Source organism: Wyeomyia smithii, chromosome 1 (genome assembly GCF_029784165.1).
Source record: "Wyeomyia smithii strain HCP4-BCI-WySm-NY-G18 chromosome 1, ASM2978416v1, whole genome shotgun sequence".
In the NCBI taxonomy this organism is placed as follows: Eukaryota; Metazoa; Arthropoda; class Insecta; order Diptera; family Culicidae; genus Wyeomyia; species Wyeomyia smithii.
Window position 1 is genome coordinate 82,252,140 of NC_073694.1, and position 20,730 is coordinate 82,272,869.

The 20,730-nt window shown below is 34.0% G+C and overlaps 1 protein-coding gene across 5 annotated transcripts in view; it reads right to left on the reverse strand.

The window, feature by feature from the left end:
* Window positions 1-1,198: 1,198 nt before the first annotated feature.
* Window positions 1,199-20,730, reverse strand: part of LOC129726236 (neuropathy target esterase sws) — a 95,675-nt gene continuing 76,143 nt past the window's right edge. For all 5 annotated transcript variants that reach the window (XM_055682978.1, XM_055682977.1, XM_055682979.1 and 2 more), the window contains one exon: window positions 1,199-1,275. In XM_055682978.1, coding sequence (XP_055538953.1) covers window positions 1,214-1,275 — 62 coding nt within the window. In that variant the 3' untranslated portion in view covers window positions 1,199-1,213. The remainder of the gene's footprint in view (window positions 1,276-20,730) is intronic.

Genomic DNA, 20,730 nt, shown 5'->3' on the forward strand with positions numbered 1-20,730 from the left:
CAGTGATAAATAAAAGTGCTCAATTCTGTTCAAAATGACGTCGGAACAAGAAGCCTTCTGCAAGCGTAATGTGCAGTTCTAACTGAACTGCAAAAAAATTCAGCAAAAAGCTCACGGTCAACCATTTTAAAGGCGAAAGTTTTTCGGTTTTGACTGTGTATCATTTCCTGTGAACCACTTATGAGATATGAATCGGGTATTGTTACCTGGTAGGTTTGACTTCTCTCTTTTTATTTTTTCTTAGGAAACAAAGCAAAATCATCTGGAGAAGAGGATGTACAAATCGTCGCAAAAGCTGTCGACAATCGCTGATCACTACCAAATGTACTGTAATATTATGTATTATTTATTGATTGTGAAAAAATGGAAGTGATGAAGGTTGGAGTCACTATAGTTGAATAAATAAATAAACAAACGATGTAAAGTAGATTTTACGAATTCTTGAATATTGGCTCCATAAGTTTGGTTTCGTGTCCTTGATAGTCTGAATCGGAGCTTACATCTGTTCAGATTTTATCTTGCTTATCAATGATCAAAACCGCGGCGTCAGCGGAAATTCACCAAGCGGTTGCTGAAAAAATCGCTTGGGTTTATTTTTACAACAGACACACGTACAGACTTATGCTCAGTTTTCAAAAGTGAGTCAAGTGATACGAAAGGTAAGATTTTTTTCCGTTACGTAACGTTTATCTTACCTTCCCCCTCCCCTACGTTCCCCTATGTAACGTTAGAACGTACCCCCGCTCCCCCCTAGGTACGTCACGTAATCTATGGATGCCGCCTAAGTTATTTGAGAAGTATTTAAAATAAGTTCAGCGAAGCAATCTAATGTAGTTTTCACCGTATCGAATTTAAGCTTTTGCTGCTTTGGTACTTTAGTAAACGGTAATTTTTGATAACATTGGAACAGTTAAGCATATCGCTACCATAGTTGGGCAAAACGGATTATTATTCCTTTTTCAAGCATTCTCAGCATGTGAAATAAGACCCGGAGTAAATATCGCCCGTCTTAATTAAAAATCGTCGTTAGATACGCTGGTAAAACCTTATAATGTACTACAATCTGTAATGTAATTTATCTGTGCAGCGGACGGTGATTTTTTAACTCGTGATTTTTGCGCAGTTCGTCGTTTCGCACAGAAAATCAATTTGCTAGAGCAGGTGTTCTTAAATCACGCTCCGCGAAGCTCTAGCAAGTGCTCCGCGGCATTTGCTATAGGGTGGCCGTCTTGCCCGAGGTTCCTCTAATCCTGTATTCACCATCTGTACATAAAACTATGGTAATCGATTAGTATATGCGTAAAAAAAAAGAAATATGGAATAGGCAAAAAACGAAAGAATATTAATAATGTTCCAGACAATTTACGTTTTAAAAATAAATGGAATCAGTCGTTACGTAAAAAATAATGCCTGAATGCAATTTTAACCATTGCGAGCTTCGCTCCGCGAGTTATGTGTGAATATTTTAGCATTAAATATTCTATTTTGTTAACTCGTTCACCTCCATGAATTCCATGCTGATGTGACGAACTAAACCGTAGAATCAAAATACATTGATGTCATATTATATTCAAAAGAACACCGAGTGGCGAACAAAGGAATATTATCCCTAAAATAGGAACTCTAATAGTTTATCGATTTAGAAAGAAAAATAAATCCGAAAAAATGTCTGCATTTTAAAATTTATTTCTCTTGGGGAAAATAAGTGAACATATGCATATTTTACATATGCACTTCACGGGAATCCTGTGAGCAAACTATAAGTGAGAAAATTACTAGCGAAGAAATTGCCAATTAATAAACTATGTCCGAGTTTCTCACGTGCGTGTTATTTTGTGAAATTATATCTGTAATAAAAATACGTAATATCATTTTTAAGGAGAACATTAGGATATAACAAATAATGAATTATACAGCTGTATCAAGTTATACTACATGATTTTGATTAAATGATTTGAAATGGCAAATGATTTACATTGGTGCCTGATAAAGAAAATTAAGGTTTTTAGACCAGCAAAGTGGATTTACGAATATTTTATACCCTTAACGATTGGTTTTGAGATACTAATCACTTGGTACAGTGGAAGAAACTCTACAAACCCTTGGATTAAGATATTTTACTTAGTTTGCCTGAAAATAACACGCGGTACACATATAAATATATGCCAATAGTGTCAGAGTATATGTAATCACCGTTGTCGGAGCTCGGATTTCAGTCTTTAATTTCGAAGACAATCCATCTCTGCCTCGAGTATGCGAAAGTCAGGGTTTGTTCACCATCAATCTTTTAGCAACATGAGTTGTTTTAAGCATAAAATAGCATTTGATAAAATAACAAAAAAACATAGTTTACCACTTGGCACAGTGCAATGAGTGTATGGTAACACGAGACAAAAGTCAAAACTACATGATTTTTTCGTGTGTTCACACATTGATGTAATAAGTAACATTTTTTCATTATGTTTAGAGCTACTACTTGCATGAGGGTCTTATAAGATTCACTTAATCGCCAAAGTGTCCCAGCGAATTTTACTTTCATCATTATATCATATAAAAATTCAGTTTGTACGGAAAAGTTGTAGCACATTTTATAAAAATTAATTTTGTCGAAAACACCATACTTCTATCTGCTTATTTAAATAGACTTTTGGGAAAATTTCTGTAGAATACCTCTCAAAATCAATTTTTTATATAACTTTTAAAAGTGAATTTTTCAATGTTCTGCAATGTTGTTTGCTATAATGAAATATATAATTTCACCGAAGATAACTTATTTTTACCTCCCATATTTCTTTAGTTACTGAAGATTTCTCTAAAAACATATACATACAAAAATGACATCGCTAGTAATTATTTGCTTCGGAGCACGCAAAACTAGTGGCGTCAGAATTCTATGCTTCGAACTGAGGAATAATGAAGTACGTTTACTTGCAATTCATAGCAATGAAACTAGAAAGAACGAGTATAGTTTCGCAACTCTTTTTTTCTCTTTTTGCACTGACAAACTATATTGGCTTATATTTTAACACAGAAAAAGTTTTATCTTTGGATGTTTGCTGTTTTTGTAGATATCGGTTAGTTAATTAGTGCATTATTTTGAAAAATAAATCAATAACTAAAGAAATATAAGAGATAACGATAAACTTTTTATCTCTTATATCTCTTCGGTAAAATTGTGTGTTATGTTATAGCAAAAAATATTGTAGGACATTGAAAAATTGTTGGGAATCACTATGAAGTTATATTGAGAAAATTTATTTCAGAGTCATTCTATACAATCCATTCTATGCTGCACAAAAGAATTATTAATAGAACACAGACGTAGGACACTGTTCGAGCATCCCTAATATATAATAGGATTAGTACTAAAGATTACGAAATATCGATCTCGCTCACTCAGCAGATCGCACTAGAAACTATACCTTCCTTATCACTAGCTTTCGGATAGCGAGAGAAGTCGTTCTGAATAGGCTTTCTCCTATCTTTGTCAGTTGAATGTACATATAAGCCATACGCAGCTCTTTCGAGAGTTCAGTCGAAATAATTTATCACATAGATACACATCTCCGGGCTTTTTTAAGCAGAAGAATTTCGGTCAAATATAATCGTGTTCAATAAAACGTGTCTTAGAAAATTCAACAATTTCACATTCCATCCGAGCAGCGAAGTCCGTCGCGCATTCAGACACTATGGCTCTGAAAGTTTTGTTTCTGGGCAAATAATTTCGATCACGTTTTTGTAGCGTTGGAAATAGTGTGCATTGCACAGTGGGGAATCGCTGGCCATCAGCCAAAATATTTTTTCGTTAGCTGTTTCATAATATTTTCCTTTATTACTATAACATTCAAGTGTCTAAATCCAAAATTTGGGCGCAATATCATGAAATTTTAATTTTTTATGACTTTTCAAAGCTTGTCATACTGACGTTTTTTGACATTTTGTTGAAAAAAAGTACATTACTTTGAAACGCTCTGTAGCTTCAATGATAGCTTGGATTTTTTTGACGTCAAAGGAAAAGTTGTTGTAAATATTATGCAAAACAAACCCCTTCCATTAGATATTGTAAAATTTGGTCATAGTAGGCCTGACACTAAAAAATAAAAAAACGTGATTTTTTGTAGAAAAGTTTAGTTGCCGCAGTTTGCCACGGTTGTGACTATATTCAAAATTTAGGTAAAAACGTAAGCTTTCAAATGCATACAGTCTGGTTTGCTACTATCTGCAACCCTCGGAGAAATATGGACTCAAAATATGGCTATTTTCAGTAAAAAACTAGAAATATCTTTACAACAAATGAAAATATCAAACCAATATATTCTACAAAAATGCGACTTTTAGCAGAATGAACAAAATCTTAGAACATCTTGAATTGTTTCGACGATTACAGAAAAAGTTACAGACGAAAAACTAATTTTAAGGAGTGTTTCTCGTAAAACTCTATTTCGTCATATCAGACGTACAGATAGAAGATTACAGTGTTCAGCAATTCTTTTTCTTATAAATTTTCCTACAACTGTGCTGAAGAAAGCAATCTGGTATTTTTAAAATTAGAAAAAATAGTTTTTATGGTAAGGAACGGCTTAGGCAGTAGCGCCTTTATAAATCAGTCGCAGAAAACAGGCCTCAAACTCCTGCTTTTTTAACAATATCGACAATTTTAATGATGGAAACGAAAACTTTGATTGTCTAGCTGTCTTACGAATATAAAAAATACCGTTAATCACAATGAAATCTGTGAATGGACAACATTTGAAACAAATCGACCTATATTGCAGCCATACAGGAGCAACTGCTGCAAAAAAAAAACGCCTGCAAAACAGATGGAAACTGCTTAAAATAGGTTCGGGGTAATTGGAATAGTGTCCCTCGATTGGTAACTTTAATTGATTATTCTTAAAGTTTGCTAACTCAGTTTTACAATCTGAAAATAAGTTCTGACAGAGAAAACGATAAAGAACAGACTGATATACTACTGTTTGAATTTCACTCAACACATTTCGAGTATTTCGTCTGAATACACAGGCGGTTCCTAAAGCTGCTTAGAATATGTTCCCTACCCTATATCTAACTACTAGGGGAATTGATCAAAAAACCGGAAACGCTAAAAGAAAGGCCTTGTTATATGGAATAAACTTGCTGAAGACACTGGGTACATAAAATCAATATTTCACAGTCAAATCTAAAACGATCACGATTTTTCGAGTTTAAACCACTGTGGCATCGGTTTGAGAACCAGCGCAAATTCAACATGAAATGTGAATTAAATGTCTGCTTCGGAAACCGGTGTTTGCTGTGCTTATAATAGTATTTCCGGTGCTTCCTCAAGCATACTTATATTTGTTTCCAACCCAAAAGGTATTTAGGAGCACTTGTGAGTACTTGGTGTATCCAAATAAAAAAAGATGTTTGTCTATGGCTAAACGCACTGTGCTTGGTTGCAATTCAGTACTTATTAAACTAAAGTCTCTAAAGTCACTTTTTACGCGGTTCATTTTTACGATTTTTTACCCGGCTATTTTCATGCGGAATTCGAAATTTACCTCTGTGTGGACTCATCACTGCGACCAGAGACATATTGATCTATTGTGATGTTGCCCAGGTGTTTTCTGTACTCCGCACTTCATATTATTGGCAGTATCACTATTGAAGTGAATGATACGCTTTTTTTTATTTATATCCGTGCTTGTGTGTGAGAGTTTACCCTTTCATTTCAAGCTTACTGCTCTACTATACCGAGCCTCTTTTCTATCCTACCAATATCGCCAAATTACAATTCCCTGAACTGAGGCTACACCTAACGTTCCTCTCTGGCCAGGTTTATTCTAAGAGGGACTTATTATGTCAAGAGAAAGGAGTCTTATCGAAACCTCGTTCCTCGTGCCAATATCGCCAATTACAATTCCCTGTAGAGAGTGAATATTTCTGAAATCAGTTTTATTATAAGAAGGACTTATTTTGTCAAGAGGAGGGATCCTTATCGAACCTCGTTCCTCCTACCAACACCGCGTCACAATCACAATTCCCTGAAGAGGCACTCAATGCTTCACCTCTGGTCAGGTTTATTATAAGTAGGACTTATATTTTTGTCAAGAGGAAACCTTGTTCCTCAAGCCAAGACCGCGTCATAATTACAATTCCCTGAAGGGAACTATTATACGTTACTCAGAACAGTTTTATTATAAGAGGGACTTTTTTGTTAGGATGCAAGTCAGCAAGGGTACTATAGAATTCAGCTTGAAGGAAGGGTATGTAGTGGAGAACCTGAGAATGAACCCATGTTAAAGTCCTTTGACAACCAAATGGCCTGATTCTACTAAGATTCGAACCCACGACCACTCGCTTATCAAAGCGGACTCTGTAACCTTGCGGCTACGAAGCTCTCGCTGTTTGTTTTTACGCGAATTTAAAATTTACGCATTTTTACGAGTTAACCTAATCCAATTACTGAATATACAGTCAGGTTTGTTTTTACGGGGTTTTTTATACACGGATTTTTTTACGAGTTTTTTTTTACGCGGATTTTTTAATTAACGCGGTTTTTTTTACGCGAATTTTTTAATTAACGCGGTTTTTTACGCGATACCACGCTAATTAAAAAAAAAAATTGGCAAATTTTCGAATTAACGTGGGTTTGGAACCAGAAACGTTTAAGTGTTTATCTAGTAAAAGACTTTGTCCAAAAACTACCCTCCGCCCTCCGAAAGATCCGGAATGACCGTCAACGAGGACAATTTTAAATACTGGTTCTAGAGCGTCTTGGGATTTTTCTAAAGCCCTTCTTGCTGGACTACTTTACGCGGATTTTTGAATTAACGTGTTTTTTTACGTGGATTTTTGAATTAACGCGTTTTTTTCACGCTGATTTTTTAATTAGCGCGGTTTTTTTACGCGGATTTTCGAATTACGCGGTTTTTTACGAGGTACGTATCCCCCGCGTAAAAAAACCTGACTGTATATTGTTTATTTCCTTCAGCCTCATTCAACTTCACAGTCTTAATGAGAGGTGACCCTTTTATGTTTTAGCTGATTCTCATCTCAATTTGCAGATTGAAATAACACTGCTATTAATTCTTTTTCGAATACAAATGTAGAAGCAGAAATGATACAAAACCTTTAGCAAATAAGTTTTTTACGCTGATTTCGGAATCTACAGGTTTATTTAAAAAAAAATCAGTAGTCATTCTGATTGCTAAGTCGGAACCACTGTATATTAGGTTCTTCACAACAAAGTCGTCTTCTCAACGAAGGATATATTTACAACTAAAATCGCTATGTCGGTGGCATGATGTGTAAATTGAATAAAATAATATTTTGCAACGAAAGATTGCAGAACGAATCAAAAATGGCATCAACATTGCATAAACATTGCATTACACAGGTTGAGTATAAAAATTTGGAAAAAGTGCGGCTTGAGTTGTCCGACAGGTTTGTCATGATTTCGATTGGTTGTGGATCGGTCTATAACTGCCTATCGCTTCAAAGTTTGTGGTTTGTAACAATGCGTCTCTAAAAGACGACATGGAAATTAATTTACATCAGTCTTTTTCAAGACCTTTTTAAAACTTGTTTTGTATGTAGTAAATACTTGTGTGATATTCTGCGTGAGCAAGAAGCTGGCGTAATGGAAGTTATTGAAACTACAATTCTTACGAAGTATTATTTTTCTGTGTATGAAACTACCTGTGTGTGGTCGATTTTCAAGAGAACCAAAGTGTTTTCAGCAAGGTTTTTTTTTCTACATACGATTACTTGAAACTTTGCTAGAAACTTCACTATGATTTGACAAATAATAAAAAACTATATTATTTTCATCTCACTTCAGGGTGGAATAATCAAAAATCTAGTTACCATACGTTACCAATGAGATCTGCAGAAACTTTGTCGAATACATTTTAGTATTTAAATTGCATTTTTACTCTGAAAAGCCTGATGATCACGTTTTTCACTTTCAAACCCCTGTTCTGGTCTGGTTAACATTGAATATCTGGTTAAGAAATGTGTTATCATCCGTACAAAACATTTACAAAAAATCTGTACAATATAAGGTTATCGAAAAATAATACAAATTAAGTAATTAAAATTAATATTCAAAACGTACATAATCGAAGGTTTTAACGTTATACATCTATAAGATCACAATAAAATCAATCAATATAAGCGTACATTTACCTGGAACATTGTTTGTGTAACAACCATCTAACAGTAGATGACCATCTCTATTATCACAGATAGGAGGGAATATTCCTGCTACAGACATACTAGCACGAACATAACGCCACAGTGTCCCTGGTAGTTTGATTGATTTAAATAACATATTAAGCGATAACAACAATAATTTAAAATCAATAAAAAACAAAAAAAAAATATCAATTTTTTTGTGTGTGCCAATTGTAAACGGTAAAGAGTCGAATTTCATATTGATATGCCAATTGAAAATAGTAAAAACAACATAAAATAAAATAATCCTACAAAATAGTTCTGAGCTTAAGTCCTTCCGATTTACGGGAGTCTTCAATAACTACTCTCTTTTTTCCTGGTATCTGATCAATTGTTGAAAATTAATATCATCAAAACATATATACACTTATAAAACTGCGTTAGCTATGTGTTCAACAAAGCGAGAATCTGTTTGGTCATTGTTGATTATGTCTTCATAGATGTGTCGTGTGTAGAAAAACAAACTTTATGAATAACAGACGAATAAATAAGACTTCGTCAGGTAAAAATTACATACTTGAATATACCAGGAATATATTGCATGTATTAGACGCTTGTTTTTTGGATATTAGGAAAACTATTGTAAGAGTCCACATAAATGCAATATGCGTGCAGAGAGTGCGGTTCTCCTGTCCATGATGTACTGAGATTGTTTATTTTCATCGAATATGATCCTTTTGAATTAGATATTGAAATACCCATTATATCCATATTTTTCGTTTTACCGTACATACTGAGCAGTTTCTCAAAAAAAATCCCAGTTTTAATATTTTTTTTAAATTGTCATTCTCGATTTGGCTGAAACTTTGCATAGACGTTTCTATAGGCAAAAGATGCCATTCTGTGTTTCTATTTGTTAATTTTTTTGAAACTCGACTCATTTTTGAGAAACTGTTGAAAAATGCTATTTTGGGAAGGTATTGATGATTACAAATATTTTTAGAGCCAAAAAAGTTTGTTTAATCGGTATGACGTCTTCAGAAAAGTTGTAGGTAACAATTTTGTCTTTCCGAAAAAAATATATATTCTGAAAAAAAATCTTTTTTTTGTGAAACTAAGTTAAAATAAAAATTAAAAAAGAATTAGGGTATCGAACGTCTTCGTCAGTGGTTTTCTTCGGCAGTTTTTCTGCAGCAATCTTATGCAAAAGGGGGCCGAAGAAAACCACTGACGAAGACGTTCGATACCCTATCTAAAAAGCTCATTTTTAAAAAATCTGTTTTTTTATTAAAAACTACAAAAGATTGCCTAAAGAATGAAACCAGTTCGATCATGGAGATATCAAGAAAAAAATAGTTACAATTTTTTGAAAAAAATGTGGTTTTTCTTTTCACAGGATATATTTTTACATAAGGACAAAATTAGTATCTACAATTTTGTCAAAGACACTATGCCAATCAAACAAACAGTCTCGACTGTTAAAATATTTTTATTTCCTCATGGAGTGCTCTATAGGAATTAAAAAATATTTCTACAGCCAAAACGGTTTGTTTGATTGACATAGTGTCTTCGGCAAAATTGTGGATAACAATTCTGTCCTTCCAAAAAAAAACATTTTTTTTCAAAATATCATAACTTTTTTTTTTCTTGATTCCATGATTCATTCCATGATTGGACTGGTTGTATTGTTTAGATAATTTTTTGTAGTTTTCATAAAAAAAATTAGATTTAAAAAAATGAGCTTTTTTAGATAGTTAATTTTTAATTTTTTGAACTTTTTTTACAAAAATAATATTTTTTTCTTAGAGTGTATACTTTTATAAAAGACAAAATTGTTGTCTACAACTTTGCAGAAGACGTCATACCGATCGAACAAACCGTTTTGACCCTAAAAATATTTGTAATCATCAATACCTTCCCAAATTAGCATTTTTCAAAAGCTTCTCAAAAATGTGTGTTCTGAAAAAATTTAACAAATAGCACAAAATGGCATTTTTTTGACTATAGAAACATCTATGCAAAGTTTCAGCCAAATCAAGAATGGTCGATCAAATAGGTTGCCCGTTTTGTGTGGAAATGCTCTACTGCAAAATATCAAAACCACCGCATAACAGCTCCCAGAAAAAAAAAAACGACAGCCCAAATCATGAATAGAACTAAAGTTTGTCGTTTTGTCATTGACGCACGAGATTTATGAAAACATTCGTGTCAAAGCCTCTTTTATTTTTCGACAACGACAAGATCCTCCAACAAGAATCACAACATCAAAATATTCGGAAACTAACTAACCCGGCTGACTCCCACGCCACAAATCAAACTAAATTTAGCATTGTAAATTTCGGTTGAACTTTGAAAATTACTGCTCCCTAGAATAACCAATATACTCAGGATAAGTTATAGCTCTGGTAATATTCTTATTTTTGTTAAATCTAATAATTGAGGAATACACTGCCTTCATTTTAATCTTTTTAATCGTTATCAAAAAATATTCACAAATGTCAACAAATATTCTTCTGAACCTATTTTAAAAGTTTTCAACTTGACCCTCTCGCTGAATCTGATTTTCTACATTTCAATGGGAGCATCCTGAACATGTCTCTAAGTGATTAATGATTGATCTTTGATTTTCATGTGCGTTTTTAGCAAGGGGCCATCCACATACCACGTGGACAGATTTTCAACGCTTTTGACCCCCCCCTTTCCCCCTCCGTGGACATCTGCCCATATAAATTCTAAAAAAATTGTATGGACCGTGGACATTAGCCAACCCCCCCCCCCCCCAAAGATGTCCACGTGGTATGTGGATGGCCCCTAAGCTATTTTATTCCCAGTTATTTTAGGTATTGCTTGATGGAGTTAGCTCCAACTTAGAACTGGTTAAATGTAGTTCTGGCTACTTGATCAAGGTAGTTTTCGAATTTCCAGTTACAAGAGGTATCGTATGATCAGTAATAGTTGAAGTATAGGACAACCGAAAAATCTTCATGAGGCCAATGTAGTTATAAATACATAATTTGACTTTTTTTGGTCTAGCCAGAAACTAACCATTTCCTCAGGAGCATTAAGAACTTAATTTGACTCCTTCTGATCTAGTATCTTAATGCCTACTAATTTTATGTACCGCATTTATGTACCGCAGAGATTTCTGGGACCGAATATGCTACTCTGAAATAGTTTAAAAGAGCTCTTCTATTCGAATTGGTCCAGTAGTTGCCAAATAGAGCATCCATTTCCCGACGGTGATCAGCTTCCCGGGAATCGGGCAATAAAAGTTTGATTTCCCGGGAAATTTTACTACTCAAATTTCGTTTAGCGGCAGGACTCAAAAATTTATTTTTCTCGGAAAAAGTTTTTAAGAAAAATATAAAAAGAGCCGCGGACAATTGTTCATTATATTTTTAAAATCGTCTTTTTTATGCTAAATGTCTCAGAAATGCATGAAGCGTCGGGATCTGGTGTTAACTCAAAAAATCTTTTTGGAAAAGAACCTGGAAATTAAGACTGGGAGACTTTCCCAGTTCGAATGTTTTAAAAAGTCTTAGAAAATTGATTAAAAAATCCAGAGAATATCATACATTAGCACTCTAAGGAGCATATTCAAAGACATAGAGTGAAAAGGATGATTCATACTGTTCAGGGCCGGGTTTGCAAACGGTTATGCAATTTTGATCAACCTTGCCCTGAAGTGTGCACAATTTCGAAAGAGTCTAATTTTTTTTCCGGTAACCCATCATTTTAATAAAAGAATTCCCTGGAATCAAGAATTCCGGGAAATTCACGACGTCCCGGGAAGGACACTCTATTGCCAAAGAAACGATGCCCTATATATTTATTTAGGGCATCTTCAGCGGTGGTCTATTTTTGAAACAACTTTATACTAGATTTACACCAGCGAAACCTGAATAGAACCAGTTAATATAGACCAACTTTTCGTTCTCCGCACCGGTGTTGTATATCTTGTTGTTTTAAACCGCTGACTTCTGTCACACTGTCCACAATTAAATACCCCATGCTATCAGTTTATGAGACTTGTTATAATAAAAAGCACTCAATATTTAACAAACGGAAATTCGATAATTTTTACGCACATTGAACAATTATTTTGGCAAGACACTTTATATCCACAAGACTTTATGGATTTGACGTTTGACCCGAGCGACAATGACACTTCTCAGGATGGATTGGTATGATCAAAAAATTTCTGCTACAAGTAGGGCTTCGGAGGATAGCGAAAAATATTTGAAAAAACGAAAATTTATGGATGTTTATAAATTAATAATAATAATGCCTTATAACAATATCTTATGGCCAACGATTTGTCGTTTCGTAGTCCACGCCATTTCGCAAATCAATGATGATCGATCATTTCCGATTTCGCTGAAACTTTATACAGTTGTTCCTTTCTGATAAAGAGGTCATTTTATGATATCAGTCCTTCATGTAGACTCACCACTGCTGTTTCATCCAAAAATGTGATTGGTAGATAAAAATTTCTGTTTAAGAGAAATGACTTGTTTGATTGAAATGGTGTCTTCAGCAAAGTTGTAGGTTGCAGTTGTAGAAAAAATAAATACACAGTAAAAAATTGTTTTTTGGATCAAATTTTCCAAATTGTCACAAAACAATATCCATATTCGCAGTTTTATGACCTTGAGCATTATTGAGTCACGCTACTGCAAGACTTATGGGTGCTTGCAAACATTTGAAATTAAATGGCAAGTTGGGGGGAAATATCTAGATACAGGAGCAACTTTGCACCTTTTGTATTTTACTTTTGAAATTGTTGCTTTAAAGATTTTAAGACTTTTTCAGTTTGTTTTCGTTATATTGATGGCATGGTGACCTGAAAACAAACGGACACCAAATGATTTTTATTCAATAAGATAATTGGAGATCTACAGTTTTAAAGGATTTCTATAAATCCGGAAGCTGAATTTGCAGAGTAAGAAACAATATATAGCGAAATTGATAGTTAGCAGTTTCTTACGATGTATTTAAAACTTTATTGGACAATTTCGAAGCATTAACATGCAGAGCAAAAATTACCGAATACAAATAACAAATCACTTTTTCGTCTTATACACCGACTTAACCGCCAATAAGTCATCTACATTTTTCGTCATTTTTTCTCTTTGAAATGATTCACCCATTTATTTTTGAATTGTTTCGACTTTTGCATGGGGAACTTTAGGATGCCAGCAAAAAACTGCTACAAAAAACTGTTACTCAATGTGGAAAAATGCTGAGATCAAATTGAAGACAATAGTCAGCTGATGGATTAAAATGAAAAACATCTGGCACATTTGCTCATCAGTCAAATTTATGTTTACCCTTTCATGAACAAATGAAATTGCTTTTTGTATCGGTTCAAAACACGGTGACTATCGCCTAACCAAGTATATAATACACAGACTTCGTGGATAATTGTTTAGAGTACAAAACAATTGCGGGGTTAGTGCTACGAGACCTTTAGACTAACCAGGAGGATGCCGGATTGGAGTGTACGATTACAGGAAAACTACTTGAACTACATTCGTTAAAAATACAGTCAAACTTGCTTTTGTGCGAGGGATAGGGACCGCACAAAATAAATCGCATAAAAAAATCATTTGAAGCTTCACGTACAGCTACAAAACAATATTTCCACAACATAATTGAAAAAAGAAACTTTTTTATGCGGTGCATAGAAACCACATAAAAAAACTTCTCAGTTAAAAATAACTCGAAAGTTGTTGATTCTGATTTAGAATACCTATGAGAACAATTTTAAAACATCGGATTGATAAACGTAACTTTTTTAAACATACTAATCCTTTCAACCGCTTTACTTCGTAGGCTAGCAATTCGTGACTTTTCCTACGTAAAACTGTCTCAAATAGTAGTTTTTTGACGCAACACTTAGGGAACATCCATAAATGACGTAGCTATTTTTTGGGTTTTTTTTGACTCCCCCCCGGATCGTAGCATTTCGTCACAAGTCAAGACCCCCTCTAGATAATTTCGTAGCTTCATGTCACCACCCCCCCCCCCCCTCCCTCTCAAGATGTTTTTTTGCTTGTTCTCATTACCAAAAACACATATATGAACAAGAAAAACCAAGAAAGCAATAAAAATAACCCTAAACAGACAAAACAGTGATAAAATAGAACAATTAAAAAAAACCTTTTTTCCTAAATTTCATATTAGCTACGTAGCTTGGCTTGACCCCCTACCCTCCCCATCGTCACATTTTGTCTCAAAACTACAAACCCCATCCTCCCCCCTCAAATGCTACGTAATTTATGAATGTTCCCTTATGTAATGCGTTGGAATTCATTCCAAGAATCGGAAAAAAATAAATAGCTGAAAATGTTGTCGGAAGTGGTCCTTTTTCATAGACCGCACAAAAACAGTCGCAAAAAAAAACGCATAAAAAAAGTCGTACAAAATAAATTTCGCACGAAAAAAAGTCGCACAAAAACAGGTTTGACTGTAGTTAAAATACGCAACTATTCCACCACAGTCATAAAAATCACGTTTTTCAATTCTTTTAAGGCTTTTGCTGCAAAAAGTTATCAAAAATAGAGATTCTTAACAGAATGATGTCACACGTCAACGAAAATTCAATTTTTGCAGATGAACAGTTTGGATTTTGCCATGGGTATTCCACTACTCGTCAATTGCTCAGAGTTACTAATATGATACGAGCCAGCAAATCTGAAGGTTTTTCAACTGGAGCCGCTCGTTTAGACATAGAAAAAGCATTCGACAGTGTTTGGCATAAAGGTTTGATTGCAAAATTGCAAACTTTTAATTTTCCAATTTTCCTAACCAAAATTTTAAAAAATTATCTTACTGATCGAACTCTGCAGGTTGTCTATCAGAATTCAAAATCTGATAGTTTTCCAGTTGAAGCAGGTGTGCCTCCGGTCTTAGGTCCAGTCCTGTACAACATGTTTACTTCAGATCTTCCTGATTTGCCTCCGGGATGCACAAAGTCATTGTTCTGCGATGACATAAGCATTTCCGTAAGAGGAAAAAGTCTTCGTGTCATATGCAGTCGATTGCAGAAAAGTTTAGATATTTTTTCTTCCTACTTGCAAAAGTGGAATATCTCTCACAATGCTTCTAAAACTCAAAAGATAATTTTTCCCCATAAGACTAGGGCTTCCCTCAAGCCAAACAATAATCACGTTGTCAAGATGTATGGGGTTTGTTTAAGTTGGTCTGACAAGGTTAAGTGCTTGGGACTAATTTACGATAAAAAATTTATTTTCAAAGAGCACATTGAGAGTATAAAAGCCGAGCGCATCAAATATACGAGATGTTTATATCCTCTCATTAACAGGAATTCTAAACTTTGTTTAAAGAACAAGCTTTTGATTTACAAACAAATTTTTAGACCAGCAATGCTGTATGCTGTACCGATCTGGTCAAGTTGTTGTTTATCAAGGAAGAAAACGCTTCGAAGGATTCAGAATAAAATTCTGAAAATGATTTTGAAGCGTCCTCCTTGGTTTGGTACACTCGAATTACATAGACTTACTGGTGTTGATACATTAGAAGGTATGTCAAATAAAATTAACAATTTTCGACAAAAATCGTTGCAATCCTCAATTGCTACCATAAGCTCTCTTTACAGCCAATAAGTTAGCAATTAAGTTAGTTGTTAGTTTACTTCCTTTTTTTGACAAGTAGGTTTAAATCCCTACGAATGATAAGTCCTAATTGCGAAAGCAAACAAATCCTAACAATTAAAATTATAATTTTCTAACAATGTTGAGAAGTTACCATTTGTGATTGGACACACGTACTTATAATTTACTAATAATTAACATAAATACTTAAGCTACTAACCCCTTAATGGAAAAATATCGAAAATAGAGTATTATTAAATGGATAATTACGCTGGTCGACAAAACCGAAAAAATGCCCTAAAGCTCGAATTGGACAAAAATGAAAAATTATAGCTTTTCAACTATTCCTGTGAATTTTGGAGCCCCTTGCAAAGATAAAAGCACTTCAAAAGGCCACGAAGCTCGCCGGGTTCATCGCTTCTACGTTTGCTCACGGAAAAATTTGATTTAAGTTCTTAAGACTAAGGTCCTTCCGACTTGTCTAGGAGAATCGAAATTCACAGGAGTGGTTAAAGAGCTGTAATCTTTCATATTTCCAGATAAACATTTCAAAAGATTCTATCTGCTTCCATCGTTTTTCCGAAGCGTCTTCTTATTTTGGTAATGGTTCAACTTAGGTAACTCTCCCAAGCGTGGTTTTCGTTCAGAAGGCTAGAGTGATCCCTCCGCTATCAACCTGTGCAAATAACGTGTCATGAAAGGTGTTTGATAAGTTGTGGTGATTGAATGAAAGTGATCGATCAAAAAATCGATTAAAACAGATAGGACCTTTTGAAATGTTTCTCTAAATTTGACGGGGAACTACGGTTTACTTTAGTAGGGTGGCATGCTGTGCAAAGTGTAATGAAAATGTGCTCTGGTTAAATGCATATAATGTGACTCTATCGGATTTAAAACACCAATGCCTTTGTCTAAAGTGAAGGTTGACTCTAACTTGTATAATAATTGGAATATATTTTCAATAGTATATATATGAAAAGTTGAGTTGAAAATCAGTCATTTTGGTTTAGTTTTGCAGCATTCAACCAATCATCAGCTGGTTTTTATAACGTGTGACAACTAAAAATTTGGAATTTTTTCTACAGCTGTCACAAAAAGGTCCACCTTAAAGAAAAACTGATTTTTGCCCATGAAGATACATTTACTTTGAACTAACAAAAAATATTGAACATTTGAGAAAGGTCCGTTACCGGCCTCCCGATGAAGTTTTCCTATGGTGCCAAAACAAGAGCGTTGTACGGCCTTAAAGTCAGATTTTCGAATGTGAGCAAAATCATTTCAAATCGCCTGGAAATACGCGAAAATTTAATCGACCATTTTTGATTTGAATGAAACTTTGCACACGTATTTGGCTTAGCAAACTGAGCATTTTTCACAGGTGGAGAGATTTTTTACACCCATGAGTTACATTCTAAAAGGGCGTATGCCTTTTGGTACAGGTTTTATTCGAAGCATTTTAGCCCAGAAACCGTTGGTTGTATAGAAAAACTGTCTGATAATAAGTTGTAGGGAATTAAAAATGCAGCATAAAAAATATACACTGTACAAAAAAAATTTTTTTTCTGACCAAAAAAAAAATAAAAATAAACATTAAATTTCAATGTAAAAAAAAAGAGTTGAATTTTTGTTTTATTTTTTTTTAAAGAAACTTGACATTAATACGCAACTTTAAAAAAAAAGTCCAGGATGGAGAAATGAAAAATAATTTTTTATGGTAGATAAATTTTTTTATGAAAATTCTAATTCAAACATTTTTCAAAATATTTGTATTCTGATGATTTTAAAAGATGCAAAAAGTCAAAAAGCTCTTGGTAGTAAACATTCTGAAGGCATTGGTTTTCGAGTTATTTCTAATTTAAGCTCGAAAAATTATAATTATTTAGGAAAATACACGTTCTTCTTAATTTGTCCATGGTTCTCCAGCGAAAACCATACGTTTTGTGGAATGCTTGATCAAAAATATACAATTAATTCTTTGACAACAAAACGATTGGGCGAACGGTTCTCAAGAAAAGAGTTAAATGTTTTAAGTGATATAAATATATATAAGAATTAAATATTTATTTTCGAGTTATATTATCTTAGGAACATATTTTTTTATGACATAGATACTTTACAGAACTAGTTTCACCTTATATTTTATATACATCATAAGTAAATGATTCGTCATCTTTTGAAAACAGCTTCGTTTTTATCTTATTTTCTGAAATCGGAACAAAAGACTAATACTTTTGTGTGGCAGCTATTATTATAGATTTTTTGAAAATATTGCTCCATTCTGTTACTTCTTGTTCATATTCTTCATATGATACCCAACTAAATGACATTTTTGATGAATTTTTATTATTTTGCTGATTAGACCAATCATACAATTCTTTTGCGCTTGTAACGGGATGTTCATGTTCTTTAGCTAAACTTGCATTTCCTGCCATTCGTTTTAATACCGACCAATTGCATCGCATGGGCCTTTACCATGAGAAGTCGCAAAAAATGCCACTCTGCATCGACGTTTTATTTTGTTTTGAACTTGCAAAGACTTGCAAAGTTTTTTCTATTTTTATATTGTGAGGCAGCTCCATCAGACATTAATATCGCTTTCTTCAACTCTATTGTTGTTTTCAAAAAACTCATTAATTTGGCAATGAACACCTGAACCGCAACAGTATCATGATGGAGTACTTCCGATATTATGATGAAGCTGATATTCTCAAGTGTTCCAAATTTGAATAGTAAACATCGAAGGGATGAATGGTGGCTTGACTATCATTCCAATAACTACACGAATCACGAATCATTGATAAAGACGTATTAAAATGAGCTTGACTGTTCAATATTTTTAATTTTGCAATAACATTTTTTTTTAATTTGCGTAAGCTTGATGAGCACCGATGATCAGGAAAGGGTTTACAGTATTTGTGCTTGGTGTATTCCATTTTCACTTTATTCATCTTCACAAAATGCAAACTGTTACTAACACATCTGGAGTAGTGCAATCGTATTTATATACGAAAACAGATGTTATAGGTAACCCAGTAGTTATTGGTTGCGTACTTTACAAACAGTTATTATTGGTAAACAAGTGATAGTGTTGCACGACAAACATATTTTTTATAAAACATTCGGCAAGGGGGAACGTGTAGGAAGGCTAAGGTTTAGCGCTTGAGTTATTTATCCAATCGTTTTGTTGTCAAAAAATGAATTGTATATTTTTGAACAAGCATTCCAATGAACGTATGGTTTTTGCTAGAGAACCATGGATAAATTGAGAAAAACGTGTATTTTCCGAAATATCAATAATTTTTCGAGCTTAAATTCAAAATAACTCGAAAACCGATGCCTTTAAAATGTTTACTACCAAGAGCTTTTTGATTCAAAATGACCTTCTGCATCTTTTAAAATCATCAGAATATCAGAATCAGAATATATTTTGAAAAAGGTTTAAATTAGAATTTTTATAAAAAAATTAATCTACCATAAAAAAATATTTTTCAGTTTTCCATCCTGGACTTTTTTTTAAAAGTTGCGTATTAACGTCAAGTTTCTTTAAAAAAAAATAAAAAAAAAATTCAATCTTTTTTTTAAATTCAAATTTAATGTTTATTTTTAATTTTTTTTGGTCAAAAAAAATATTTTTTTGTACAGTGTATATTTTTTTATGGTGCATTTTTAATTCCCTACAACTCATTCTCAGACAGTTTTTCTATACAACCAACGGTTTCTGGGCTACAATGCTTCGAATGTGCCAAAAGGCATACGCCCTTTTAGAATGTAACTCATGGGTGTAAAAAATCTCTCTACCTGTGAAAAATGCTCAGTTTGCTAAGCCAAATACGTGTGCAAAGTTTCATTCAAATCAAAAATGGTCGATATTCGACCATCGGTCATTTCGCGCGATTTGTCTCATGTATCTCTTGTTTCTATCGATCAACTGTTCGCGATTCGTTGATCTCCAGATATTTTTGCACCGAAGGAATTCAAAATCTCAAAGAAATATTCGATTGGACGACACTGAGGTGGATTTGTTTGGTTGCGTATTTAGGGTACCAAATGGAGTTGAGTGGTTGTTCAGAAACGTGTTTATTTCGACGTACTGTGATGATATTTTCTCTAATCAAAACTGATGGCAGCAGGCCCGTAGGTATCGGGGGGGCTAGGGGGGGCTTAGCCCCCCCACGCGTTTGTATTGGCCCACCACGCAATTTTCTCATGTATGTGATTGATACTAGGTGAAAAAATCCAAAAGAAAAATCTGAAATACTAGCAATAAGCAATATTGAATAGTCACCAGTTTTTTTTCAATGTTAACGGTATCAGTCAATTTTTTGGATAAATTATAGGATAATTAATTCAATCTTTTGGTGGATAAATTATTCAATCTTTTGGTGAGCCAGTATCCTAACTTTCTGCAATATGATCTTGTGATTCATGTTCATGTTCAGTTCAATGTATTTTGGCCGGACTTTTCCACATCTCGGAAGCATAACCCAGACTGTTACCTGGCCCGGACAACTCTGTTCCGGTTCGGTCCGGAATAAAATCAAACTATAAAATTGTAGTCTAACCGGACTTCGGACTAGGCATTCCACACTCTACCTGGTCTGATGGTGAACACTGATCAAACAAAGCCTATCGTTAAATTTAGAATTTGAGCTGACGGTTGAATCGCTCCATTCTCTCAGTATTTCTTCGCGAATAGATTCTCTCAGTATCGTTGGTTGACATCGATCGGCGACTCTCGAAGCTGGATTTATAACGCTGTAATTCCTTCAATGCATTTGTTGCTTTAGAGTAAAAACTTTTAAAAACTCTTCTGTTCTTAGCTGAACTTGCGTAAAAAATTGGTCCCCTGAAACTCAATTGCACAATGTTAACCTGCTCATTTAAGTTAGCAAACTCATTAAAATTTGAAGATTTTTTTTTCTTTAATAAGGAGGTTTTTAACCACAAGCTGGCTCGC